Here is a 27,755-nt window from a genome sequence, read left to right as displayed (position 1 = left end):
GCGCAGCCGCAGTGGAGTCCAAGACGGGCAAGGCTGGCTGCGGCTCAAGTGCCTCGTAGCACGGAAGCGTGTGCGCGCCGGTCTTTCTGTACTTCCAGCTGGGGGGTTCTGCGCAGCCGCGCGGAGCTCCCTGAGGCCATTGCCCCTCCCACTACTGTTACTTCCGTCTCACTTCCAATTGCTGAAGCGTCTTAGGGGTCGCTAGCCTCTTTTTCTTACTGTCTGTGCTTGCAGCAGTAACGACAAAAAGTTAAAAGAGAATGTGTTGCAACATGTAAGCCTACTAGCAATTGTGTTTCTGGCTAGGAAGCAAAAGGACTCCCCAGAACCAAGAAATACAGTAATCACGGGCCCTCCTTTTTTCGCAATGCCTCAACTTCTACCCAGCAACTGAGGCCTTGACCCCGCCCTTTTTCTCTTATTGGACAACTTGAATCGTCATTTGCCGTTCCGATTGGTCATCTATGATCGTCCGGATTTTTCCAATTGGCGAAGCTGCCAGGGGATTTTTTTTTTTTTTCCCCCCCCCCACCCCGTTTGGTTCGCTGAGGAGGCGGGGTCGTTTCTGCGGGATTATTTTTCCGGAGCCTCTTCTGATTGGGCGATGTGGCGCAATGCTCGCCACCCTTTAAGATACCAAACTGTCCGTATTTCTGACGTGCTCCCGCCGGGAAACCGAAGCCTGGGAGAGTTCCAGGCTTGGGCATCTGCTGAGGGCGAGGAACTGGTCGCGGCGCTGGGTGGGCTTGCAGCTGTGACGCTTATGTGGACACCTCAGTCTCCCTTGGTGGTGGTTCACCTCGGTTTCCCAGTTTATATTACTGACGTCAACAGATAAATGATTGCTGAATAAAGAAGAGTTGGAATTGCTTCAAGCCTCCGGACTTTTAGCACTAGTCCCACCCACTCCCTTCTACTTCCAGGTCGGGGGGCGGGTCCTAAAGAAAGGCGGAAGCCAGTGTGCCCGGCGTTCTCACGCCCGTAACAATTTCTGAGTAGGGCGTCGCTTGAGTTTTTCGGAAAGTCTCCCATCCTCTCCCCCGCCCCCATCGTCTTTTTAGGAAGTCCCTTAATGTTTGGCTTCATTATTCCCACATCCCCTTCCTAACTACTTGCCTGCACTTCTGGAGAAAAAGACTGCAGAAAGGAGAGGTGGGGCTGTGAGTAGAAACAAGCAAACCGTAGGTCCCTGTTGGGGGACCCTCCAGGAAGAAGAGTAATTTCCTGCCTTCTTGAATTGGCTACTACAGTCAATTATTTTGTTCCCAACCCTAGAGCTTCAATTGCTCCTTCACTTAGCAATTTCCCAAGAACCCTGGGCGACAGTTATGGAGAAGCGTCTGCAGGACGCTCAGCTGTACAAGGAGGAAGGGAACCAGCGCTACCGGGAAGGGAAGTACCGAGATGCTGTGAGTAGGTACCATCGAGCTCTGCTTCAGCTGCGGGGTCTGGATCCGAGTCTGCCCTCTCCATTACCTAATCTCGGACCTCAGGGCCCGGCCCTCACGCCTGAACAAGAAAACATACTGCATACCACCCAGACTGACTGCTACAACAATCTAGCTGGTAAGAACGGGGCTAAAGGGTGCTAGAGAGCATTAAGACAGGAACATGAACATCTGTGAACATTGGGGAAAAAAAACCGCTGACTTTTTTTAAACTGTCATCCATTTATTCTGCCATGAGTTAAAATAATCTGCCAATCTGTGGGGCTCTAATTAAGTTGCCATAGAGCAGGGCTTCTCCGACTTCACCTGGAGAGTTTGTTAAAACACAACTTCCTAGGCCCCATCCCCAGAGGTTCGATGGGTCTGACGTGGGGCCTACCAGTTTGCATTTCTTTCTTTCTTTTTTTTTTGGAATGGAGTCTCGCTCTGTCGCCCAGGCTGGAGTGCACTGGCACGATCTGGGCTCACTGCAGCCTCCGCCTCCCGGGTTCAAGCAATTCTCCTGCCTCAGCCTCCCGAGTAGCTGGGACTACAGGCGCCCGCCACCACACCCAGCTAATTTTTTTTTTTTTTTTGAGACGGAGTTTCGCTCTTGTTGCCCAGGCTGGAGTGCAATGGCGTGATTTCGGCTCACCGAAACCTCTGCCTCCCGGGTTCAAGCGATTCTCCTGCCTCAGCTTCCCGAGTAGCTGGGATTACAGGCATGCGCCACCACACCTAATTTTTGTATTTTTAGTAGAGATGGGGTTTCATAATATTAATCAGGCTGGTCTTGAACTCCTGACCTCAGGTAATCCACGCGCTTCCACCTCCCAAAGTGCTGGGTTTACATGCGTGAGCCACCGTACCCAGCCCCAGTTTGCATTTCTAACAGCCTTCTGGGTATTGCTGATAGCTTTAGGGAATTTTGCAGGCTATAGGACAAAACTATACCTAAGGTCAGGCCATTGTTTATTTAAGGGACATTTAATATCTAAACCACCAGCTGAAGCAATGAACGTGTTTCACAAGTATTAAATGTCCCTTATTTTAATATTAAGTTTAAAGTAGGTCCTATAACTTTTCCTCATTTTTCTTTTTTTTCTTTTTTTTTTTTTGAGAAGGGTTTCCCTCTTGTTGCCCAAGCTGGGGTGCAATGGCACGATCTCAGCTCACTGCAACCTCCTCCTCCCGGATTCAAACGATTCTCCTGTCTCAGCCTCTGGAGTAGCTGGGATACAGGCGTGTGCCACCACGCCTGGCTAATTTTTTGTATTTTTTTTTTTTTTGAGACGGAGTCTCGCTCTGTCGCCCAGGCTGGAGTGCAGTGGCGCGATCTCGGCTCACTGCAAGCTCCGCCTCCCGGGTTCACGCCATTCTCCTGCCTCAGCCTCCCGAGTAGCTGGGACTACAGGCGCCCACAACCGCGCCCGGCTAATTTTTTGTATTTTTAGTAGAGACGGGGTTTCACCGTGGTCTCGATCTCCTGACCTTGTGATCCGCCCGCCTCGGCCTCCCAAAGTGCTGGGATTACAGGCGTGAGCCACCGCGCCCGGCCAATTTTTTGTATTTTTATTAGAAATGGGGTTTCACCATGTTAGCCAACCATGTTAGCGAACCATGTTCAGACTCCTGACCTCAGGCGATTCGCTCACCTCGGCCTCCCAAAGTGCTGGAATTACAGGCATGAGCCACCGTACCCGGCCCAATAATTTTTATTTATTGAGTGCCTATAACATGTTGGGCAGTCATTTACAGATGTCTGCCATCTTCACAAAACTGCAAGGATTATCCCCATTTTACAGATGAGGAAATCAGATCATGTCACTGCCTAAAACACCCCATTGGCATCTCATCACACTTATGAGAAAATCCAAACTCACCTTGGTCCCAGCACCAACTAGCTCTTTTATTTATTTATTTTTTTTTTGAGACTGAGTTTTGCTCTTGTTGACCAGGCTGGAGTGCAATGGCACCATCTTGGCTCCCCACAACCTCCGCCTCCCAGGTTCAAGCAATTCTCCTGCCTCAGCCTCCCGAGTAACTGGGATTACAGGCATATGGCACCACGCCCTGCTAATTTTGTATTTTTAGTAGCGATGGGGTTTCTCCATGTTGGTCACACTGGTCTGGAACTCCCAACCTCAGGTGATCCGCCCCCCTCGGCCTCCCAAAGTGCTGGGATTACAGGCGTGAGCCACCATGCCTGGCCTTATTTATTATTATTATTATTATTTATTTATTTTTTTGAGACAGTGTCACACTCTGTTGCTCAGGCTGGAGTGCAGTGGTGTGATCTCGGCTCACTGCAAGCTCTGCTTTCTGAATTCAAGCGATTCTCCTGCCTCAGCCTCCCAAGTAGCTGGGATCATAGGCGCCTGCCACTACACCCGGCTAATTTTTGTATTTTTAGTAGAGACAGGGTTTTGCCAGTTGTCCAGGCTGGTCTCGAGCTCCTGACTTCAGGTGATCCACCCGCCTTGGCCTCCCAAAGTGTTGGGATTACAGGTGTGAGCCACCATGCCCTTCCCGAACTGGCCCTTTTATACACTTAATGCCCAAAGTACATTTCCACCTTCACGTTTTGTAGGCTGTCTTTCCAGCTAGAATGCCCTGTCCCTTGAATGACACTTATCCAGATTTGGACTCAAAAGTTGCTTCCTTAGAGAAGCCTTCTGTCGGCTGGGCGTGGTGGCTCATGCCTGTAATCCCAGCACTTTGGGAGGCTGGGGTAGGTGAATGACGAGGTCAGGAGATCAAGACCATCCTGGACAACACGGTGAAACCGCGTCTCTACTAAAAATACAAAAATTAGCTGAGCATGGTGGCACGTGCCTGTAATCCCAGCTACTCAGGAGGCTGAGGCAGGAGAATCGCTTGAACCAGGGGAGTCGGTGGTTGCAGTGAGCCGAGATCATGCCCTCCAGCCTGGCAACACAGTGAGACTCCGTCTCAAAAAAAAAAAAAAAAACAAAAAACAGAAGCCTTCTGAGTTGGGCGCAGGACGCAGTGGCTCACGTCTGGAATCCCAACACCTTGGTAGGCCAAGGAGTTCAAGACCAGCCTGGGAAACGTGGCGCAACCCTGTCTCTACAAAAAGTCACAAAAATTAGCCAGGCTTGGTTATGCATACTGGGGTAGTCCCAGCTGTTCTGGAGACTGAGGTGGGCCAATGTCTTGAGCATGGGAGGTCTAGGCTGCAGTGAGCCAAGATTGGGCCACTGCCCTCCAACCTGGGAGACACAGCAAGCAAGACTCTGTCCCCCACATTCCTCCCACCAAAACATCTTCCATAAGCAAACAGCACTCTGACTTCATTCATTCTCTGTCCCAGCGTAGTTTTATTTTTCTTAAAGCAATTCTTTTTTTTTTTTCCAGACCAAGTCTTGCTCTGTCACCCAGGCTGGAGTCAGTGGTGTGATTCTGGCTCACTGCAAGCTCTGCCTTCCAGTTTCACACCATTCCCTTGCCTCAGCCTCCCGAGTAGCTGGGACTACAGGCACCCGCCACCACGCCCCGCTACTTTTTTGTATTTTAAGTAGAGACGGGGTTTCACCATTAGCCAGGATGGTCTCGATCTCCTGACCTCATGAGCCTTGGCCTCCAAAGTGCTGGCATTACAGGTGTGAGCCACTGTGCCCAGCCTCTTAAAGCACTTTTAAAACTTAATTTACGGCCGGGCGTGGTGGCTCAAGCCTGTAATCCCAGCACTTTGGGAGGCCGAGGCGGGTGGATCACGAGGTCAGGAGATCGAGACCATCCTGGCTAACATGGTGAAACCCCGTCTCTACTAAAAATACAAAAAAAAAACTAGCCGGGCGTGGTGGCGGGCGCCTGTAGTCCCAGCTACTCGGAGGCTGAGGCAGGAGAATGGCGTGAACCTGGGAGGCGCAGCTTGCAGTGAGCCGAGATCGCGCTACTGCACTCCAGCCTGGGTGACACAGCGCGAGACTCCGTCTCAAAAAAAAAACAAAAAACAAAAAACAAAAAAAACTTAATTTATTTGTGCCGGGTGTGGTGGCTCACGCCTGTAATCCCAGCACTTTGGGAGGCCATGACGGCCAGATCACAAGGTCAGGAGATGGAGACCATCCTGGCTAACATGGTGAAACCCCGTCTCTACTAAAAATATTTTTAAAATTAGCTGGTTGTGTTGGTGGGTGCCTATAGTCCCAGCTACTTGAGAAGCTGAGGCAGGAGAATTGTTTGAACCTAGGAGGTGGAGGTTGCAGTGAGCCAAGGTCACGCCAGTGCACTCCAGCCTGGGTAACAGGGAGACTCTGTCTAAAAACAAACAAACAAATTCATTTACTTGTTTCTTGTGTATTCCTCCACTTTTTCTTTTTCTTTTCTTTTTTTTTTTTGAGATAGAGTTTCACTCTGTCAACCAGGCTAGAGTGCAGTGGCATGATCTTGGCTCATTGCAACCTCCGCCTGCCAGGTTCAAGCGATTCTCCTGCCTCAGCCTTCCAAGTAGCTGGGATTACAGGCGCCCGCCACCAAACCCAGCTAATTTCTTTGTATTTTTAGTAGAGATGGGGTTTCACCATGTTGGCCAGGCTGGTTTCGAACTCCTGACCTCAAGTGATCAACCTGCCTCAGCCTCCCAAAGTACTGGGATTACAGGCATGAGCCACTGCACCTGGCCTCAGCCTCTTTAATCATCAAGATAACTGCCTTGCTCCTCTTATTCTCTGCTTCTAGCTCAGTGCCTGGCACATGGTCAGTGCACAAGAACTGGTTGTTGAATTAATGAGCAAGGGTGATAGATTGGTTGACCTCTGGGGAAATAGCTAAGTATAAACCATATGACCACTTGGTGGGGGTGTTGTAGAAGGGATACAGACATCAGCACAGGCCCTTTAATGTGCTCAGCAGTGCTGATTCTTGGTCTTTCTCAGCACTGTGATTTCATAATACTATGTTTAATTCCCACAGTTGTGAAATAGGGAATGTGTTTCCCTTCTTAATCATCAAAAGGCAGAACATTGACCTGAATTGGCTTCTCCGCAGGTTTGTATTTCAAGGTCCCATTAAGTCATCCAAGAGAATAGTGAAGTTATATACTGGATTGTTACTGAGAATCATGATTTTGGAGTTAGAGAACGCTTCATTCAAATTTCATATTCATTCCACCTAGAAGCTATAAGATCTCGGACAAGTTACTTCTCTGAGTCTTGATTTCTTCATCCACTAAATGAAGATAGTAACACCTATGTAATTGTGTAGATGCGAAGATTAAACAAGACAGTGTATATCAAGCACATAGCACAGTGCTTGCCATTTCCTCACACAATTAATGGCAACCATTATTAACAAAGCTGCAGTACAAGAACTGTGGTGAAATGGGGGATACAGAACATAGAGCCTTGGGTAGAAGAGATACAATGAAGATAAATTTGTTTTTTAAAAAATTGTAATTTATCTAATTTTTTTTTTTTTTCTTTTTAAGATGGAGTCTCGCTCTGTAGCCCAGGCTGGAGTGCAGTGGTACAATCTCGGCTCACTGCATTCTAATTTCATATAAAAAGTTAATGGGGCCAGGCACGGTGGCTCATGCCTGTAATCCCAGCACTTTGGGAGGCCGAGGCAGGCGGATCACAAGGTCAGGAGTTGGAGACCAGCCTGACCAACATGGTGAAATCCCGTCTCTACTAAAAATACGAAAATTAGCCAGGCATGGTGGTGAGCGCCTATAATCATAGTTACTCAGGAGGGTGAAGCAAAAGAATCTCTTGAACCCGGGAGGCAGAGGTTACAGTGAGCCAAGATCACGCTTCTGCACTCCAGCCTGGGCGACAGAGCGACACTCCATCTCAAAAAATAGTAATAATAATGGGGGGCTGGGCAGGGTGGCTCACGTCTATAATCCCAGCACTTTGGGAGGCTGAGACGAGTGAATCACCTGAGGTCAGGAGTTCAAGACCAGCCTGGCCAACATGGCGAAATCCCATCTCTACAAAAATACAAAAATTAGCCGGGCATGGTGGTGTGTGCCTATAATCCCAGCTACTTGAAAGCTGAGGCGGGAGAATTGCTTGAATCTGGGAGGCAGAGTTGCAGTGAGCTGAGATCGTGCCATTGCACTCCAGCCTGGGCGACAGAGCGAGGCTCCGTCTCAAAAAAAAAAAAAAAATAGGGTCTCAGCTGGGCATAGTGGCTCACGCCTGTAATCCCAGTACTTTGGGAGGCCAAGGTAGGCTGATCCCTTGAGGTCAGGAGTTCGAGAACAGCCTGGCCAACATGGTGAAACCCCATCTGTACTAAAAACACAAAAATTAGCTGGATATGTTGGCACATGTCTGTAATCCCAGCTATTCGAGAGGCTGAGGCAGAAGACTTGGTTGAACCTGGGAGGTGGAGGTTGCAGATCACGCCACTGCACTCCAGCCTGGCTGATGAGTGAGACTCTGTCTTAAAAAAATAACAATAAAGAATACATTTGTTATCCGGGATACACTTGTTATAACACTGCAGTGAATACCCTGCCAAAAAAAGGGGGCAGGGGAAGGTCTCACTATGTTGCCCAGGCTGCCCAGGCTGGTCTTGAACCCCTGGGCTCAAGCGAGTCTCCTACCTTAGTCTCCCAAAGTGCTAGGATTACAGGCATGAGCCACCATGCTCAGCCCAGAGTTTTCAATAAATTTTAAAGTATGTTGTTATCAGCTTTATAGCCAGGTCTAACTCAGTACTAAATGTGTAGCAGAAAATCAGTAAATATTGAAGTAGATTACAAGATAATGTGAAGTTTTGTTTTTTTTTTTTTTTTTTTTTGAGATGAAGTTTCACTCTTGTTCCCTTGGCTGGAGTGCAATGGCACAATCTCGGCTCACCGAAACCTCCGTCTCCCAGGTCCAAGCGATTGTCCTGCCTCACCCTCCCGAGTAGCTGGACAGGCATGCGCCACCACACCTGGCTAATTTTTATTTTCAGTAGAGATGGGGTTTCTCCATGTTGGTCAGGCTGATCTTGAACTCCCGACCTCAGATGATCTGCCCGCCTTGGCCTCCCAAAGTGCTGGGATTACAGTCATGAGCCCCTGCACCAGGCTGATATGTGAAGCTTTTATTCACTGCTGCATCCCCAGTGTGTAGAAGAGTGTCTGGCATATGGGAGACACTTTAGCATTTGTTGACTGAATGTTACCACCCTGTTTGGTACTGCCTTGAGCTGGCCAGTGGAACCTGGTGTAACGAACCCTCCTCCCTCTTCTCTCTTTTCATTTGGCCCATTAGCCTGTCTCCTTCAGATGGAGCCCGTGAACTACGAACGAGTGAGAGAATATAGTCAGAAAGTCCTGGAACGACAGCCTGATAATGCCAAGGCCTTGTATCGTGCCGGAGTGGCCTTTTTCCATCTGCAGGACTATGACCAGGCCCGCCACTACCTCCTGGCTGCAGTCAATAGGCAGCCTAAAGGTAAGGGAGAAGGGCTTTGAAATGGTAAAGACAAAATTGTCTTGCTAGGGTGGATCTGTGGAAAGGGGATTTTATTTTACTTTGCCAATGTATTATTTTCAATAAGTAATACATTCACATGGTTGAGAATTCAAACTGAAAAAGTATACGATGAACAGACCTTTTTCTACTCTTATGTTCTTGTCTCCACAGAAAAGCAGTATTATTGGTTTCATGTGTAGGGGGTTGATGCTTAATCAGGCACACACAATATATATGTCGGTATGTCTGTTTCATATATATATGTATGCCTATTTTAATATACATCAATGTGCTTTTATTTATAAGTACATATTTAGGCCGGGCGCGGTGGCTCAAGCCTGTAATCCCAGCACTTTGGGAGGCCGAGACGGGCGGATCACGAGGTCAGGAGATCGAGACCATGCTGGTTAACACGGTGAAACCCCGTCTCTACTAAAAAATACAAAAAATTAGCCGGGTGAGGTGGTGGGCGCCTGTAGTCCCAGCTACTCGGGAGGCTGAGGCAGGAGAATGGCGTGAACCCGGGAGGCGGAGCTTGCAGTGAGCTGAGATCCGGCCACTGCACTCCAGCCTGGGTGACAGCGCGAGATTCCGTCTCAAAAAAAAAAAAAAAAAATAAGTAAATATTTAGGCAGGCTGGGCGGGGTGGCTCACGTCTGTTATCTCAGCACTTGGGGAGGCCAAGGTAGGTGGATCACCTGAGGTCAGGAGTTCGAGACCAGCCTGACCAACATGGAGAAACCCCGTCTCTACTAAAAATACAAAATTAGCTGGGTGTGGTGGCGCACGCCTGTAATCCCAGCTACTTGGGAGGCTGAGGCAGGAGAATTGCTTGAACCCGGGAGGCAGATGTTGTGGTGAGCCGAGATCCTGGGCAACAAGAATGAGACTCTGTCTCAAAAAAAAGAAAACAGTCTTATTTGTCGGGGCTGGGTACCGTGGTTTACGTCTGTAATCCTAGCACTTTGGGAGGCCCAGGCAGGCAGATCACCTGAGGTCAGGATTTCAAGACCGGCCTGGCCAACATGGCGAAACCCATCTCTACTTAAAAAAATAAAAAAATAAATAAATAAATAAATAAAAATACAAAAATTAGCCTGCATGGCCAGACGCAGTGCTCACACCTGTAATCCCAGCCCTTTGGGAGGCCGAGGCGGGCAAATCACGAGGTTAGATCGAGACTATCCTGGCTAACATGGTGAAACCCCATCTCTACTAAAAATACAAAAAATTAGCCGGGCGTGGTGGTGGGCTCCTATAGTCCCAGCTACTTGGGAAGCTGAGGCAGGAGAATGGTGTGAACCTAGGAGGCGGAGCTTGCAGTGAGCCGAGTTCCTGCCAGTGCACTCCAGCCTGGATGACAGAGGGCGACTCCATCTCAAAAAAAAAAAAAAAAAAAAAAAAAAAAACCAGTGTTGAGGCCGGGCGCGGTGGCTCAAGCCTGTAATCCCAGCACTTTGGGAGGCCGAGACGGGCGGATCGCAAGGTCAGGAGATCGAGACCATCCTGGCTAACACAGTGAAACCCCGTCTTTACTAAAAAATACAAAAAACTAGCCGGGCGAGGTGGCGGGCGCCTGTAGTCCCAGCTACTCGGGAGGCTGAGGCAGGAGAATGGCGTAAACCCGGGAGGCGGAGCTTGCAGTGAGCCGAGATCCGGCCACTGCGCTCCAGCCTGGGCGACAGAGCAAGACTCTGTCCCAAAAAACAAAACAAAACAAAACAAAAAAAAAACAAAAAAACCGGTGTTGTTTTTCAAGTTCTGTTCCTGGTCTTTAAGAGTGATTGGACGCCAGGCGTGGTGGCTCACGCTTGTAATCCCAGCACTTTGGGACCCCGAGGTGGGCGGATAGTGTGAGGCCAGGAGTTCGAGACCATCCTGGCTAACATGATGAAACCCTGTCTCTAGTAAAAATACAAAAAATTGGCCAGGCGCGGTGGCTCAAGCCTGTAATCCCAGCACTTTGGGAGGCCGAGACGGGCGGATCACGAGGTCAGGAGATCGAGACCATCCTGGCTAACACGGTGAAACCCCGTCTCTACTAAAAAAATACAAAAAACTAGCCGGGCGTGGTGGCGGCGCCTGTAGTCCCAGCTACTCGGGAGGCTGAGGCAGGAGAATGGCGTGAACCCGGGAGGCGGAGCTTGCAGTGAGCTGAGATCCGGCCACTGCACTCCAGCCTGGGCGGCAGAGTGAGACTCCGTCTCCAAAAAAAAAAAAAAAAAAAAAAAAAAAAAAATACAAAAAATTAACCGGGCGTGGTGGCAGGTACCTGTAGTCCCAGCTACTTGGGAGGCTGAGGCAGGAGAATGGCATGAACCCGGAAGGCGGAGCTTGCAGTGAGCTGAGATAACACCACTGCACTCCAGCCTGGGTGACAGAGGGAGACTCCATCTCAAAAAAAAATAAAAGTAAAAATAAATAAAAAAAACCACACACACACACACACACACACACACACAATAACAACAAAACCAGTGATTGGAATAGGATGTGTGAATGCCAACAGATCCACCACTTTTATCCGTTACCTCAGCTAACCCCAGGTGTGACCTAGAAAAAGGGCAGTCCTGCTGAGAGAGAATTTGGGACTTTGTTTCCAAGGCAAAAAGGATATTTTGAAGCAGATGAGAGACTCATTCCTGTGTTGGTTGGTTGAGCACTGAAAATTGTCTCCTTTTTGCATTCTGGCTTACAATAGTCACAGGATACTAGTAGCAGAGTCCCCAAATGTATAGCAGTGCAGTAAAATCTCACTAATCTAAATGAATGAGAAAGGCATTAATTATGAATTAATAAAGATATAAAATATAAGCCATTTGTTCATGTTTCTCACCTTCAAGTACATAAATTAACCTGCCATCTTTACGAATAGTATCTTTAGAGGCAGGCCGGGCACGGTGGCTCAAGCCTGTAATCCCAGCACTTTGGGAGGCCGAGACGGGCGGATCGCAAGGTCAGGAGATCGAGACCATCCTGGCTAACATGGTGAAACCCCGTCTCTACTAAAAAATACAAAAAACTAGCCGGGCGAGGTGGCGGGCGCCTGTAGTCCCAGCTACTCGGGAGGCTGAGGCAGGAGAATGGCGTAAACCCGGGAGGCGGAGCTTGCAGTGAGCTGAGATCCGGCCACTGCACTCCAGCCTGGGCGACAGAGCGAGACTCCGTCTCAAAAAAAAAAAAAAGTATCTTTAGAGGCTCTATTTTAATAATTGCTTCATCAGTCTTGCTTTTATTATGAAATTAGCAACCAGTGGCCAGGCTTGGTGACTCACACCTGTAATCCCAGCACTTTGGGAGGCCAGGGCGGGTGGATTACGAGGTTAGGAGTTCCAAACCAGCCTGGCCAACATGGTGGAACCCCGTCTCTACTAAAAATACAAAAGTTAGCCAGGCATGGTGGTGCACACCTGTAGTCTCAGCTATTCGGGAGGCTGAGGCAGGAGAATCGGTTGAACCCAGAAGGTGGAGGTTGCAGTAAGTGGAGATCGCGTGCCACTGCACTCCAGCCTGGGTGACAGAGTGAGACACTGTCTCAAAAATAAATAAATAAATAAATAAATAAATATTAACAACCAGTCCAGCCCGGGACACAGATTTTTTCAATTCCAAATGTTATTAATTAACGAGATTTACTGTTGCATAGAATGGTTGCGATATATTCAGATCTTGGAGAGATTTAAAAATGGGAGCATGTTAACATTGTTTCTTGCCACAGGTATGATTATGGTCTTAACTGACTCTGTTTCTAATTGCTTCTCCATCATCTTCCAAGATGCCAACGTCCGGCGGTACCTCCAGCTGACACAGTCAGAACTCAGCAGCTACCATAGAAAAGAGAAGCAGCTCTACCTGGGCATGTTTGGTTAACAAAGAAGAAAGATGCTCCTCCAGTTGAACTTAGGTGGACCATTAAACGTGCATGAAGGAGAAACCTGACCCTCAGCAAGATAAATTAACCCTATACCTCTGACCCAGGTGGATTTTTGTTTCCAGTTCTGCACAAACTTTACTACTTAGACAGTCTGAGTCTTTTTCTGTCTATGCTGTTTATTTCTATAGCGTTCAATACATGTTATTGTTGGGGATATTTGCCTTGAGAAATATAATCAGAAAATATTCATCAGCTGTGGGTGGAATTAATCGTATCTCTGGCATAGATTTTTCATGACAGTGTTGTTAAGTGTACTTATATACAGAGTTGATGGCTTGCAGAGGATGACATAGTAAGGATAGGCAGAAAGAAGTGTCTTCCTTTATTTTTTCAGAAGCCCAAAGCAAAATGGGAAATATGGCCGGGCACTGTGGCTCATGCCTGTAATCCCAGCACATTGGGAGGCCGAGGCAGGCAAATCACGAGGTCAGGAGATGGAGAACATCCTAGCTAACACGGTGAAACCCCATCTCTACTAAAAATACAAAAAATTAGCCAGGCATGGTGGCGGGCGCCTGTAGTCCCAGCTACTCAGGAGGCTGAGGCAGGAGAATGGCATGAACCCAGGAGGCGGAGCTTGCAGTGAGCCGAGATCGCACCATTGCACTCCAGCCTGAGTGACAGAGCAAGACTCCGTCTCAAAAAAAAAAAAAAAAAAATGATGCAAAGATTAGCTGGACCTGGTGGTGGTCACCTGTAGTCCCAGCTATTCTGGAGGCTGAGGTGGGAGGATTGCTTGAGTCTGGGGGACAAAGGTTGCAGTGAGCCAAGATTCTGACAGCACTCCAGCCTGGGCGACAGAGTGACATGTCTCAATAAATAGCCCAAATGTATTAAAGTAACTTTTTGTTTTTTGAGACAGTCTCACTCTGTCACCCAGGCTGGAGTACAGTGCCATCTTGGCTCACTGCAGCCTCTGCCTGTTCCCAGGTTCAAGTGATTCTCGTGTCTGAGCCACCCAAGCAGCTGGGATTACAGGCATGTGCCTCCATGCCTGGCTAATTTTTTTGTATTTCCTTTTTAGTAGAGACATAGTTTTGCCATGTTGGCCAGGCTGGTCTTGAACTCCTGGCCTCAAGTGATCTGCCCACCTCGGGCTCCCAAAATGCTGGGATTACAGGTGTGAGCCACTATACCCGGCCAAAAGTAACCATTTTGTTTAAACTAATTTTTTTTTCTTTTCATTGTTTTTTTTTTGAGATGGAGTTTCGCACTTGTTGCCCAGACTGGAGTGCAGTGGCGCGATCTCGGCTCACTGCAACCCCTGCCTCCCGGGTTCAAGCGATTCTCCTGCCTCAGCTGCCCAAGTAGCTGGGATGGATGACAAGCGGCCGCCACCATGCTCAGCTAAATTTTTGTATTTTTAGTAGAGATGGGGTTTCGCCATGTTGGCCAGGCTTGTCGCGAACTCCTGACCTCAGGTGATCCACCCGCCTCGGCCTCCCAAAGTGCTGGGATTATAGGCGTGAGCCACCGCGCCCGGCTTTTCTTTTTCTTTTAATGTTAAGTTCCAGTAAGCAGAGATCACATTCCACTGTACTCTAGTCTGGGCAACAAGAGCAAAACTCCATCTCAAACAAAAAAAAAAAAAAAAAGAGAAACAGTGAGTAAGGGCTTTTCTTGCTTAGTGCCTTTTAAGCACCTGATAGAACTCTCTGGAAACTGTGTTGGACTTGGAGGCAGGTTGCAGTATGGTGCAGTCCTGGCTCAGTAGGAGGTTCCATCAACCAGGAGCCCCTTTGTGATTTTGTTTCTGTTTTTTCATGGTGGATAATGTCTATGATGTGGGCACCACATAGATGAGACTATATAGCACGGCCTCTACCTTTATAAGTGGTGGCAATAAGCATGTGATTAACCATCATATAACCACAGAGCAAACAGATTTCAGGGAAAAAAAATTCACTTTAGTCCTTTATCAGTAACACCCCCTTTCTCAATGGGCTAGACTTCTCTTTGTTCTTCCCTATACCTTTAAATAATACAACCATCAGCTTACAAGAAAAACTTACTAAAGTTCAAGGACAGGAGAGGAATGGTGGCTCACCCTTGTAATCCCAGCAATTTGGGAGGCCGAGGTGGGTGGATCACCTGAGGTCAGGAGTTTGAGACTGGCCTGACTGACATGATGAAACCCCCATCTCTACTAAAGAAAAATACAGTATTAGCCAGGTGTAGTGGCACATGCCTGTAACCCCAGCTACTCAGGAGGCTGAGGCAGGAGAATCATTTGAGCCCAGGAGGTGGAGGTTGCAATGAGCCGAGGTCATGCCATTACACTCCAGCCTGGTCAACCAGAGCGAAACTCTGTCTCAGTCAATCAATCAGTAAAGCCCAAGGACAGAACAAACAAGTAAAATATCTTATCCCTCTTCCCAGCTGCTTAAATTGCTAGGCCTGGGTTTATTGACAAAACATCGTCAGGATTGCATGTTTTATTTGCTTTACAATGGTTTTGTGTTCTCGTTTCCTTTTTATTTCAAAGACAGTGTTATAGTAAGCTATCTTCTGCATCAATGAGGAAAAATAAAACTGATATTTAAAATGCATTTTAGAAACTTGTTGCACTAATCCTTTTATTAGCGCTGCTAAGAGATAGCACAGGGTCAGGCTTACATTTGTGTTTTTATTGAGAAGCCCAGCTCCTAATGAAAATCTTCATGAACAGGGAATGACAAAGGCAGTCTGATGCAGGTCTTAAGGACAACCTCAAGGTCCTGAGGGAACCAGCCAGCGAGTGCCTCAATCTCTGTATTCAGAAGTTTATGGAAGGAGAGGCTGCTTACTTTATCAATCCTTGTTTCCACACAGGAGTTGAAGATTTTGAATGAAGAAAAAACATTCATGGTGAATGTGAAGGATTATACACCTTGGCACATGAGGGACGGTGTTTCCCAAACTCATACCCACCACCTTCACAATGTTGCCAGAACCACTGCCTGTACTAATATATATGGATATGTGTGGAAATACGTATATATATGTATGTATTTACATATATATGTGTGTGTGTGCATATATATATATATATATATATATATTTTTTTTTTTTTTTTTTTAATTTTTAACACAATCTGGCTCTGTCGCCCAGGCCGGAGTGCAATAGCATGATCTCGGCTCACTGCAACCTCCACATCCCAGGTTCAAGAAATTCTCCTGCCTCAGCCTTCCAAGTAGTGGGATTACAGGCATACACCACTATGCCTGGCTAAATTTTTTTGTATTTTTAGTAGATACGGGGTTTCACCATGTTGGTCAGGCTGGTTTCAAACTCCTGACCTCAGGTGATCTACCCACCTCGGTCTCCCAAAGTGCTGGGATTATAGGCGTGAGCCACGAAGCCCAGGCTGTTTTTTTTTTTTTTTTTTTTGAGACGGAGTCTCGTTCTGTTGCCAGGCTAGAGTGCAGTGGTGCAATCTCAGCTCACTGTAACCTCTGCCTCCTGGATTCAAGAGATTCTCCTGTGTCAGCCTCCCAAGTAGCTGGGACTACAGGCACCCACCACCATGTCCGTCTAATTTTTTTATTTTTAGTAGAGATGAGGTTTCACCATCTTGGCCAGGCTAGTCTTGAACTCCTGACCTTGTGATCCACCTGCCTTGGCCTCTCAAAGTGCTGGGATTACAGGTGAGAGCCACCGTGCCTGGCCTGTTTTTTTTTGTGTGTGTATTTTTTTGTTTTTTTTGAGATGGAGTCTCGCTATGTTCCCCAGGCTGGAATGCAGTGGCGCAATCTTGGCTCGCTACAACCTCTGCCTCCCGGGTTCAAGCAATTCTCCTGCCTCAGCCCCCAAGCAAGTAGATGGGACCGCAGGTGTGTGTACGCCACCACGCCTGGCTAATTTTTGTATTTTTAGTAGAGACAGGGTTTCACCATCTTCGCCAGGCTAGTCTTGAATTCCTGACCTCCCAGTAATCTGCCGGCCTTGGCCTCCCAGAGTGCTGGAATTACAGGTGTGAGGTACCATTCCTGGCCTCAAGCGGAGGTTTGATAAACAACTGCCAAAAGGAGGATTCAGTGTTAGACTAGAAATTAGATGAGCTGATCCCCAGGAGCCTATGGTTCCTTAAATCCATGAATGGGAGCATTAAGACTGGTGGAAATGAAAAAGAATTCATTGATCACATCTCTACAAATTGGCATAAACTGTTCCTAGCATTCAGCAGATAAACTAAGGCCACAGGCTGGGCACGGTGGCTTATGCCTGTAATCCCAGCCCCCACTGCAATCCAGCTTGGATGACAGAGGGAGACTCTGTCTAAAAAAAAACTTCAACTAAAAAAAATAATAACAGGCCGGGTGCAGTGGCTCAAGCCTGTAATCCCAGCACTTTGGAAGGCCGAGACGGGCGGATCACGAGGTCAGGAGATCGAGACCATCCTGGCTAACACGGTGAAACCCCGTCTCTACTAAAAAAATACAAAAAACTAGCTGGGCGTGGTGGAGGGCGCCTGTAGTCCCAGCTACTTGGGAAGCTGAGGCAGGAGAATGGTGTGAACCCGGGAGGCGGAGCTTGCAGTGAGTTGAGATCCGGCCACTGCACTCCAGTCTGGGTGACAGAGCGAGACTGTCTCAAATAAAAAAAAAATAATAATAATAATAATAATAAATGAGGCCGGGCCTGGTGGCTCACCCTTGTAATCCCAGCACTTTGGGAGGCCGAGGCGGGGCTGATCACCTGAGGTCGGGAGTTCGAGACCAGCCTGACCAACATGGAGAAAGCCTGTCTCTACTAAAAATACAAAAAAAATTAGCGGGGCGTGGTGGCACAGCCTGTAATTCCAGCTATTAGGGAGGCTGAGGTAGGAGAATCGCTTGAACCCAAGAGGTGGAGGTTGCAGTGAGCTGAGATTGCGCTGAGCCAAGATCGTGCCATTGTACTCCAGCCTGGGCAACAAGACTGAAACTCCGTCAAAAAATAATAACAATAATGAGACCACAGTGGCTGTAACTGTGATAGCTGCTGCTTTACAAATCTTGCAGGCTGGGCATGATGGCTCATGCCTGAATCCCAGCACTTTGGGAGGCCAAAGAAGTCGTGATAGTACCACTGCACTCCAGCCTCGGCAACAGGGAGACCTTGTCTCAAAAATAAATAAATAAATAAAAATATTGCAAATACCTGACTGCCACCTGCAAGAAAGCATGCACTTTATGCTGGATATTGAAAGCAAATGCTTGCGCCTCAGGAGAATCTCACCAGGATCAGAGCCTCTTTAGCTAAGTAGTGCATGTGACCACAACTGTCTACACATATAGACCCTTTATTATGCCTTGATTTTAAGAAATGATGTTCTGAGACAACCAGTTTTTTTTTTTTCCTGCTTTGTGTTTCTGTTGAAATCGAGATATACAGACCGTAAAATCCACCCTTTTAAGGGTAACTGATTCATAAAGGCATTTTGATTTGATATTTACTCTAGGGAAGACTTGAAAAGGTGTTCCACCCAGCTAGAATAGCTTTTATTGTATTTATTTATATCTTGCCTTGTTTCATCAAGGAATTAAAGCAGTAAGGTGGCCGGGCGCGGTGGCTCAAGCCTGTAATCCCAGCACTTTGGGAGGCCGAGACGGGCGGATCACAAGGTCAGGAGATCGAGACCATCCTGGCTAACATGGTGAAACCCCGTCTCTAGTAAAAAATACAAAAAACTAGCCGGGCGAGGTGGCAGGCGCCTGTAGTCCCAGCTACTCCGGAGGCTGAGGCAGGAGAATGGCGTGAACCCGGGAGGCGGAGCTTGCAGTGAGCTGAAATCCGGCCACTGCACTCCAGCCTGGGTGACAGAGCGAGACTCCGTCTCAAAAAAAAAAAAAAAAAAAAAAAAAAAAAAAAAAAAAGCAGTAAGGTACTTGCATAAATAAAATTAGAAGCCATTTGAAAGATAAGCTAGAAGGTTATTTCAACACAAAGAATGTGAAAGAACGTAGAATTCACTGAGCAGAAAAATGTTAACCATCTTTTGCTTCCCGTATGTCCTAGTTAAGGAGCTTTCTTTAGCCACATCACTGCTCACCTTTCTCTCCTTCCTGTAACTCAAAAACAGTCACTTGCTGGTAAGGGTTCACAGTGCTGAATATGACACCGACTCAAAAAGACAGAAAGAAAATTCAGAATATTTACTTGTTATTTTCCCCCTTTTCCTTTTTTTTTGAGATGGAGTCTCGCAGTGTCGCCTGGGGTTAAGAGTGCAATGGTGCGATCTCGGCTCACTGCAACCTCTGCCTCCCGGGTTCAAGCAATTCTCCTGCCTCAGCCTCCCGAGTAGCTGAGATTACAGGCGCCCACCACCACGCCCAGCTAATTTTTTGTAAAGATGGCGTTTCACTATGTTGACCAGGTTGGTCTCGAACTCCTGACCTCGTTGATCCGCCTGCCTCAGGCTCCCAAAATGCTGGGAGTACAGGCGTAAGCCACCGCGCCCGGCCTATTTCTGTTTTCCTTCCTGCTTTATTTACACTCACGTCCTTATGTACCAAGGAAAGGCTTGTAGGGAAACCTCTAGACCCTCATACAGCACAGGTGGGGCCAGACTCCTCACATATTCCTAGAGCTCTTTTTTGCCCCCATCCAATGATGGCACCCCAAACTGCCATTTCTTTGCTATCTCCACTGTCAGTAACCACCCGCGTGACCTTAGGTGAGTAACCTAAACCTCCCTAGACTGTTGTCGTCACACTTTTCAAGTGAGGGAGTTGGACTCCATGAACTGTAAGATCCTCTCATCCTGAGTTTCTTACTTTAGGTTTTGCAAGCACCCATCATTGCGACAGCACCTCAGACCCTCAACCTCCCGCCACTAGTCAGCCACCACGGGCCTTGATGTTGCCTGCCTTTCAGTGTCTCATCTTCGGAGAATTCAATTCATATCTACAACTTGCAGGCACAAGTTTCAAATCATCAATACAGTACCCATTGTATCAACAAAAGGTCTTTCGGTGGGGAAAGCAGAGGTAACAAGGGAACAAAGCCAAATATGCAAAAGGACAAAAAAACAACTTATGGTTCTTGGTTAACTATGTTCAACTATTTATTAATTATTTTATAGTGACGGGAGGCCTCACTATGTTGCCCAGGCTAATCTGTAACACCTAGCCACAAGGGATCCCTCACTTCGGCCTCCCAAAGTGCTGGGAGAACAGGCATGAGCCACCGCAACAGCCCTTCAAACATGTTTTTTTTTTTGTTTCACTGCAACCTCTGCCTCCTGGGTTCAAGCAATTCTCCTACCTCAGCCTCCTGAGTAGCTGGGATTACAGGCACCTGCCACCAAGCCTGGATAACTTTTCTTTTATTTTTGAGACGGAGTTTCGGTCTTGTCGCCCAGGCTGAAGTGCAGTGGCGCAATCTCGGCTCACTGCAACCTCCACTTCCCGGGTTCAAATGATTCTCCTGCCTCAGCCTCCCAGGTAACTGGGATTACAGGTGCCCACCACCACTCCTGGCTAATAGTTGTAGTTTTAGTAGAGACAGGGTTTCACCATGTTGGCCAGTCTGGTCTTGAACTCCTGATCTCAAGTGATCCGCCCGCATCAGCCTCCCAAAGTGCTGTAATTACAGGAGCGAGCCATCGTACACAGACAATTTTTTTGTGTTTTTAGTAGAGATGGGGTTTCACCATGTTGGGCAGGCTGGTCACCTCGCAAGTGTTGGTATTACAGGCGTGAGCCACTGCACCTGGACGAAACAATGTTTTTAACCAGTATAGCAGGCAGGGTGTTTGCAGTCGCAAGCCAGGTTCAAATGCTGGCTTCCCCTTAATTAGCCTCTGTGACCCTGAACAAGTTAACTTTGATTTCTAAGTCTCAAGTTTGTTTATGAACAACAACAAACAAAACAGGAGGTGGACCCTATACGTCCTGACGTTGAGGATTAAATGAGTATTTATACGAAATGTCTGATACAGCCCAGAAGACAGGAGCTCAACTGCAATAATAAATCATAATTTTATAAGCTTCCTTAATTTGTATACTTTTCTTAAGTAAAGGCTATATCACCCTCTGCTTGTCCCACTTTTTTTCCTCATGAGCAATCTGACCTCTACCCCTATCCCAAGTACAGATGTGACATTCCAAAAAGAACTGAAGGAGAGGTATGAAAGCATGCCGGTTTTTAGAAGAAATCAGCCAACACCAGTTCAAAGAAATACTTTCATTCCTAGCTTTATGTTCCAGAACATACAGTGAGAAGCGATTATACCTCAGGAAAATTCCCAGTGCCCTTGGAGAGAGCTGTCATATCTCTGCCCCACAGAGTCCTGCTTATCTGGCTGGGCAAAGAAAAGGGTAGGAGGCCGGGCACAGTGGCTCATGCCTGTAATCCCGGCACTTTGGAAGGTCGAGGTGAGCGATCACCTGGGGTCAGGAGTTCGAGACCAGCCTGGCCAACATGGTGAAACCCCGTCTCTACTAAAAACGCAAGAATTAGCTGGGCATGGTGGTGCGTTCCTGTAATCCCAGCTACTCAAGAGGCTGAGTTAGGAGAATCGCTTGAACCCAGGAGGCAGAGGTTGCAGTGAGCTGAAATTGCCACTGCACTCCAGCCTGAGCGACAGAGCAAGACTGTCTCAAAAAAAAAAAAAGCAGCCGGGTGCGGTGGCTCATGCCTGTAATCCCAGCACTTTGGGAGGCCGAGACGGGCGGATCACGAGGTCAGGAGATCGAGACCATCCTGGCTAACACGGTGAAACCCCCGTCTCTACTAAAAATAAAAAAAATTAGCCGGGCATGGTGATGGCCACCTGTAGTCCCAGCTACTTGGGAGGCTGAGGCAGGAGAACAGCGTGAACCCAGAAGGCTGAACTTGCAGTGAGCCGAGATCACGCCACTGCACTCCAACCTGGGTGACAGAGTGAGACTCCGTCTCAAAAAACTAAAAACTAAAAAAAAAAAAAAAAAAAAACAGAAAAGGGTAGGAACTTTCAGCCTGGGCAGAACCTTTATTCTTGTCACCGAGCAGGGGTGATGAGATGCCACCAACCTTCTGAGCTGCCATCTAAGGATGGTAAGAGCAGCCTAGCGTCAGCTCATGCTCCTTAGATGTTAGTTTTTGGGGCCAAGTACAAAATCTTTGGGTGGCCCTCCACCACTGCTGCTCTGTCTGTCTGCTGTTGGAGAGCCAGGGAGAGGTTGCACCCCTAGAAGGGGTCCCACTTCTGGATCCGGTTTGCTGCGTTTGGCCAGGTCCTCGTTGTGAGCCTTGCGGATGTGGCGGTAGAGGTCCCCTGACTGTGTGTAGCTCCGCAGGCAGTAGCGGCACTCGTAGGGTCGCTCACGTGTGTGCACCGTGGCATGTCGCCGTAGTGTGTAAGAGCATGAGAAGGTCTTCCCACATGTCTTGCAGGTGGGAACATCCTCAGTAAAAACCCCAAAGCTTCCTGGACCTGCTTCGTACTCAGAAGGCAGGTAAAGTGGCTCATGCACGGATGCGGGCGCAGGCAGGGGTGAGGTCACCAGTCCTCGATGATACTGCCCTGCACCTGGCAGCAGATGGTAGGGTAGATGAGGGTCTGAAGGCAGGAAGTGGTCACTTGGCCCCACCTCCTCCAGTCCTGCTGCCCCTGAGTCTTCAAAAGCCTCTGGCTGGGAGGGCTGTCCCCCATACACTGCTCCTCCAGGTGGGAACACTCTCTCAGGATCCTGAGGCTGTTCATCTGACACATCGGTCTCTTCATCAGAGATCACAATAGCTTCAACTTTCACCTGGACCAGTTCAGCTTCAGCTGGGGCTGGAGCCTGGGATGGAACTGGGGCTGAGACAGGGGCTGGGGCTGAGCTGGGGGCTGAGGCTGCGGTATAGAAGCCTTGCAGTGGTCCTCCAGGATCCCTTGGTTCCACCACCCTCAGACTCTCAGGACCCACATCAAGAGTTGGCAGTGGCTCCAATGAAACTGCTGGGATGCCAGAAGAGTAGTAGTTTGCAGGAATGGTCTCAGTGGAGCTACTAGGGCTGGCAAGAGAGACATCAGCCACCGGTGGAGGAGGTGCCCGCAGATGTGGTGCGTCAACCTCCATGCCAGGCTGTGTAGTGTCAGCCCCATTGGACATTGGTGGCTCATCTGGGGGACGGACAGTAGGTGAGGGAGCAGCAGAGCCTTTCCATTCCCCTTTGCCCCAGTGGCCTGATGTCTCAGCAGATGACAACGAAGGCTGGGGGCCACGGGCAGTACTGGACAAAAACTCCAAACTAGGAGGCTGTGAGTTGGTTTCTTCCTCCTTCTTGGTACTGTCTGCCTCTGCCAGGGCCCGGGCTTGAAGCCGCCGCTTACACACCTTGACGATGTCATTCATGTGCAAGTAGCTGGCAGCTGCCAGCACATCCTCCACAGGGGTATCCCCTCTCAGGGCCAGCTGGCCAGCATACATAAAGTCCAGAAGAAGCCCAAAGGCTGGGGCCGTGACAATTTCATTGTGAATACACACCAGATCCCTCTTGTCCAATTCCCGCTCCTTGTAGAAAAGCTGGAAGAATGGGCTGCAGGAGGCCAGCACAGCCCGATGGGCCAAGAACTGGGTACTACCCACCATCACGGTGCAGTCACAAAGGAAACCCTGGGACCGCTGCTCCCGGAGGCTCTGCAGCAGCTGCTGACTGTGTTCTGGGAACTCCATAGTACCCCACGAAGGAAAGGGGGCCCAAAAAAGGTCCCCACCAGTGGCTCCCTGAGAAAAAAGGACAGTGGGTTAAGACAGGTAACCTCCCCAGCAACCTTATCAGCCCTTAACTATCACTTCCCACCCCAAAACAATCGCTTAAGTTACTGCCCTCCTTTCTCCTAGGTCACACCCAAAGCTCTCCCATAAGCTCCGCCCACCTCGGCCTAACCTTAGAACAGGCCCCACCCCCGCCAATAAGCCCTGCCCCCGGAAGTCCCGCCCCTTAGCCACCCTCCGCTTCCTTGATGCCCACCCGGTAGCTTCCAACGGCTCCACGAAGTAGGGATCTTTTTCGCTCCCAGGCCTTGCCAGGCGATGCTTCGACGCCCCACTTCGGAAATTCCCTAAGCATCTCCCTCTCGCATTCCAGGGGCTAAGGACTCCCAGGGTGGGAACTAGCAGAGAAAGCTGATCCCTCACCCACCACCGAGCAGCCACAGGGCGAGCTCCGCCCCTTCCCACCTTCTCAGTTTTAATTGGCTTAAAATTGCCCTCCCCTGTCACGGATTGGTCCGCTTTCCACTAACCAGCCTCCCTCTAACGGCCATCTGCAATTGGGTGCTCGCCGCCATCGCTTTTACAGTCAGGCGTTGGATTGGGTGGCGCTTCTGTCCTCAACTTTTCCTCCTTGTCCCGCCTTCCTTGCTTCCGAGCTCTCAGGATTGGCTGAGCTTCTTCTACCTAATCCCGCAGGCAGGCGGTGCCCGGCACCGAGTCGCTGAATGCGGCGCTCTCCTGGGAAGGCCAGAGTTTGGGAACCCTGCAGTGTCGGACCTGAGCTGACAGCATGCCACTCCCGCTACAGGCTGACAGAGAATAAGAGAACCAACTAGGCCAGGCGCAGTGCTTCACGCCTGTAATCCCAGGACTCTGGGAGGCCGAGACGGGCAGATCACTTGAGGTCAGGAGTTCAAGAGCAGCCTGGCCAACATAGTGAAACCCCATCTCTACTAAAAATACAAAAATCAGCTGGGCATGGTGGCGCATACCTGAAATCCCAGCTACTTGGGAGGCTGAGGCAGGAGAATCTCTTGAACCCAGGAGGCAGAGGTTGCAGTGAGCCAAGATAGCGCCACTGCACTCCAGCCTGGGAGACAGAGCAAAACTCCATCTAAAAAAAAAAAAAAAAAAAAAAATCCAAGATGACCTACTGCTCCACTCCTCCAAGCTAAGGTTGCGGGGCTCCCGGCTCATCTTACGGTCAATTTATAGTTGAGAGGATAGAGTGTTCTTTGTTTCCAGAGCGTGCTGGGCAGGTGCTGGTAGGAAGGGGTGAGAATGGGGTCAGGGCCATAAAATGTCCCAGGACAGGAGAGAAGAAGCAAAAACCGCGTCTACTTCTGAAGGAATATTTGAGAGTCCCTACACAGCTAGAGGAAAAGGCTGTAAGTTGGGAGTCAGTGATAACTGCCCTGTCTGACCCAGGCAGTGTTACTAGAGGAGTAAACTCGGTGCCCTAATCCTCACTTATTCACCCACCACTCTAAGCATCTCTACCTTATTCTGCCGTCAGGGCCTCCAATCAGACCTAACCAGAATTAGGGAGAGTTTCTATGCAACAAACTTGTGCTAGATACATGCAGGGTATGTTGGCCTTAGCTTGAGATCATGCCTCTTCAAGACACTGTGTTCATTCTTTTTTTTTTTTTTTTTGAGACAGAGTCTTGCTCTGTGCCCCAGGCTGGAGTGCAGTGGCCGGATCTCGGCTCACTGCAAGCTCCGCCGCCCCCCCCCCCCGCCCCCGGGTTCACGCCATTCTCCTGCCTCAGCTTCCCGAGTTGCTGGGACTACAGGCGCCCGCCACCTCGCCCGGCTAATTTTCTTGTATTTTTAGTAGAGACGGGGTTTCACCGTGTTAGCCAGGATGGTCTCGATCTCCTGACCTCGTGATCCGCCCGTCTCGGCCTCCCAAAGTGCTGGGATTACAGGCTTGAGCCACCGCGCCCGGCCGACACTGTGTTCATTCTTACAAGCCATACAATATTTGCTGTAAAGGAATTAAAACTAAGAAATGGGCCGGGCACAGTGGCTTACGCTGGTAATCCCAGCACTTTAGGAGTGCAAGGCGGGAAGATCACCTGAGGTCGGGAGTTCGAGACCAGCCTGACCAACATGGAGAAACCCCGTCTCTATTAAAAGTACAAAAATTAGCAGGGTGTAGTGGCGCATGTCTGTAATCTCAGCTACTTGGGAGGCTGAGGCAGGAGAATCGCTTGAACTTGGGGGGCGGAGGTTGTAGTGAGCCAAGATCGCTGTTGCACTCCAGCCTGGGCAATGAGCGAAATTCCATCTCAAAAAGAATAAATAAATAATAATAATAAAAATACAAAAATTAGCTGGGTGTGGCGGTGGGCGCCTATAATCCCAGCTACTTGGGAGGCTGAGGCAGGAGAATCCGTCTCAAAAAAAAAAAAAAAATATATATATATATATACACACACACACACACACATATATACACACATATATATATAGACACACATACATATATATATATATGTTGTAAATAGAGACGCGGGACTCTCTATGTTGCCCAGGCTGGTCTCAACCTCCTGGGCTCAAGTGATTCCCCCCAGCTTGGCCTCCCAAAATGCTGAGATTACAGGTGTCAACCACCAAGTCTAACCTTTTTAATTTTTAATTTAAGTTTCATTTATTTTTCTTCTTTTGTGTCTTGCTCTGTCGCCCAGGCTGGAGTGCAGTGGGGTGATCTTGTCTCACTGCAATTCTGATCCCTCAGGTGATCCACCCACCTCAGCCTCTCAAAGTGTTGTGATTACAGGCATGAGCCACGTCGCCTGGTCTCATATATATGTATATTTTTTGTTTGTTTTGTTTTGAGACAGTGTCTGCTCGGTTGCCTAGGCTGGAGTGCAGTGGGTGATCTTGGCTCAATGCAAGCTCCGCCTTCCGGGTTCACGCTTCTCCTGCGTTAGCCTCCTGAGTAGCTGGGACTACAGGCGCCGGACAGCACGCCTGGCTAATTTTTTTTTGTATTTTTAGTAGATACGGGGTTTCACCGTGTTAGCCAGGATGGTCTCGATCTCCTCACCTCGTGATCGGCCCACCTCTGCCTCCCAAAGTGCTGGGATTACAGGCGTGCGCCACCGCACCCGGCTAATTTTGTATTTCTAGTAGAGACAAGGTTTCTCCATGTTGGTCAGGCTGGTCTGGAACTCCCAACCTCAGGTGATCCGCCCATCTCGGCCTCCGAAAGTGTTGGGATTACAGGCGTCAGCCACCACGCCCAGCATATATATTTTAAATAAGAGATGGAAAATAACCATTTACCAAAATAAATAAATGACGCAAGAATAATGGCATTGTTTTACAGGGGGGTTGGGGGAGACACTGTTTTTCTCTCCTCTCACACCACCACAACAATCAACAAAGAAGGCTTCTGTGTGACCAAATGTGTTGGTTTTTTTCCCCCGTCCACAAGCAAGCAAGCAATTCCAGTTGGGTGTCCCTCTTGTTAAATGCCAACACTGTCTACCTGGAGATAACCTCAGATCTCAAAGGTTTAGGGCGCAGCTCCCAAGACCGCCCTCCCCACCCGCCCCCCAGTACTAGTTTCTTTTCGTTCCTTTTGTTTTATTTCTTTTCTTTTCCTTCCTTTCCTTTTATTTTCCTTTGTCTCTTTCTTTCTCTCTCTCTTTTCCCCTTTTTTTCTTCTTTCTCTCTCTTGTCTCTCTCTTTCCCCCTGCCTCCCTCCCTCCCTTCCTGTTTGTTTTTTTAAAATCAAATGACTGTTTACCAGACATGGCCCCTGACTTCTGATGCCAGTCAAAAGCCCCAGGCTGTTTTACCTGTGCCTCTGATTGACCAACTGTAAATCTAGGCCCCCACAACTCTACTTGGGCTTGGTTAACTTACTAGGGTGGCTCACAGAAATCAGGGAAACACTTACTTACGTTTACTGGCTTATTATAGAGGCTATTTCAAAGGATGCAGATGAAGAGGTGGCTAGGGTGAGGTATGGGGGAAGGAATGTGGAGCTTCCGAGCCCTCTTCCGGTGTGCCACCTTCCAGGAACCTCCAGGTGTTCAGCTACGTGGAAGCTCTGAACCCAGTCCTTTTGGATTTTTGTGGATGCTTCATTATGTAAGCATGACTGCTGAAACCATTAGCCACTGGTGATCAACTAAACAGTTCAGCACCCGCTCCACTCCCCAGAAGTTGGGGGTGGGCTGAAAGCCCCAACCTTCCAATCATGCCCAGCTGTTTCTAGTGACCAACCCCCCACCCGGAAGCTACCTAGGGCCTGGCAGCCATCAGTTAATCATTAGCATACCAAAAAAA

General features: G+C 48.7%; 5 protein-coding genes across 6 annotated transcripts in view; 4 read left to right on the top strand and 1 right to left on the bottom strand.

Moving 5' to 3' along the window:
- The window catches only part of TMEM179B (transmembrane protein 179B), an 84,096-nt gene that overhangs the window by 21,395 nt on the left and 34,946 nt on the right, over nucleotides 1-27,755 (top strand). The gene's annotated exons all lie outside the window — the stretch shown is intronic.
- The window catches only part of TAF6L (TATA-box binding protein associated factor 6 like), a 177,370-nt gene that overhangs the window by 117,475 nt on the left and 32,140 nt on the right, over nucleotides 1-27,755 (top strand). The window lies entirely within an intron of this gene.
- The window catches only part of POLR2G (RNA polymerase II subunit G), a 188,755-nt gene that overhangs the window by 151,698 nt on the left and 9,302 nt on the right, over nucleotides 1-27,755 (top strand). The window lies entirely within an intron of this gene.
- Nucleotides 663-12,986, top strand: TTC9C (tetratricopeptide repeat domain 9C). The gene is made up of 3 exons (XM_050757041.1): nucleotides 663-1,566; nucleotides 8,663-8,845; nucleotides 12,642-12,986. Exons 1-3 carry the CDS (start codon nucleotides 1,329-1,331, stop codon nucleotides 12,734-12,736), a joined length of 516 nt encoding a protein of 171 aa, XP_050612998.1. The 5' UTR covers nucleotides 663-1,328; the 3' UTR covers nucleotides 12,737-12,986.
- Nucleotides 21,198-27,589, bottom strand: ZBTB3 (zinc finger and BTB domain containing 3). Of its 2 annotated transcripts, none has more exons than XM_050756926.1 (2): nucleotides 27,368-27,589; nucleotides 21,198-23,459 (listed from the first exon to the last, which is right to left on the bottom strand). In XM_050756926.1, the coding sequence occupies exon 2, from the start codon at nucleotides 23,406-23,408 to the stop codon at nucleotides 21,840-21,842; it is 1,569 nt and encodes a 522-aa protein (XP_050612883.1). In that variant the 5' UTR covers nucleotides 23,409-23,459; nucleotides 27,368-27,589; the 3' UTR covers nucleotides 21,198-21,839. The 2 variants fall into 2 exon arrangements, with proteins under 2 accessions (XP_050612883.1, XP_050612882.1); XM_050756925.1 differs by lacking the exon at nucleotides 27,368-27,589 and adding an exon at nucleotides 23,707-23,931.

The sequence above is a fragment of the Macaca thibetana genome, chromosome 14, assembly GCF_024542745.1.
Source record: "Macaca thibetana thibetana isolate TM-01 chromosome 14, ASM2454274v1, whole genome shotgun sequence".
NCBI classification, from domain to species: domain Eukaryota; kingdom Metazoa; phylum Chordata; class Mammalia; order Primates; family Cercopithecidae; genus Macaca; species Macaca thibetana.
Note: the sequence above shows the minus strand (reverse complement) of the source record. Positions and strands in the feature narration are given on the sequence as shown.

What these genes read in the sequence shown, in the direction of transcription:
- TTC9C (XM_050757041.1), top strand. Translation starts at nt 1,329, where the DNA reads ATGGAGAAGCGTCTGCAGGACGCTCAGCTGTACAAGGAGGAAGGGAAC. An exon ending in CTGCTACAACAATCTAGCTG is followed by an intron (nt 1,567 to 8,662) that starts GTAAGAACGGGG and finishes TTGGCCCATTAG; the next exon opens with CCTGTCTCCTTCAGATGGAG. An exon ending in AGTCAATAGGCAGCCTAAAG is followed by an intron (nt 8,846 to 12,641) that starts GTAAGGGAGAAG and finishes TCATCTTCCAAG; the next exon opens with ATGCCAACGTCCGGCGGTAC.
- ZBTB3 (XM_050756925.1), bottom strand. Translation starts at nt 23,805, where the DNA reads ATGCTTAGGGAATTTCCGAAGTGGGGCGTCGAAGCATCGCCTGGCAAG. An exon ending in GAGCCGTTGGAAGCTACCGG is followed by an intron (nt 23,460 to 23,706) that starts GTGGGCATCAAG and finishes CTTTTTTCTCAG; the next exon opens with GGAGCCACTGGTGGGGACCT.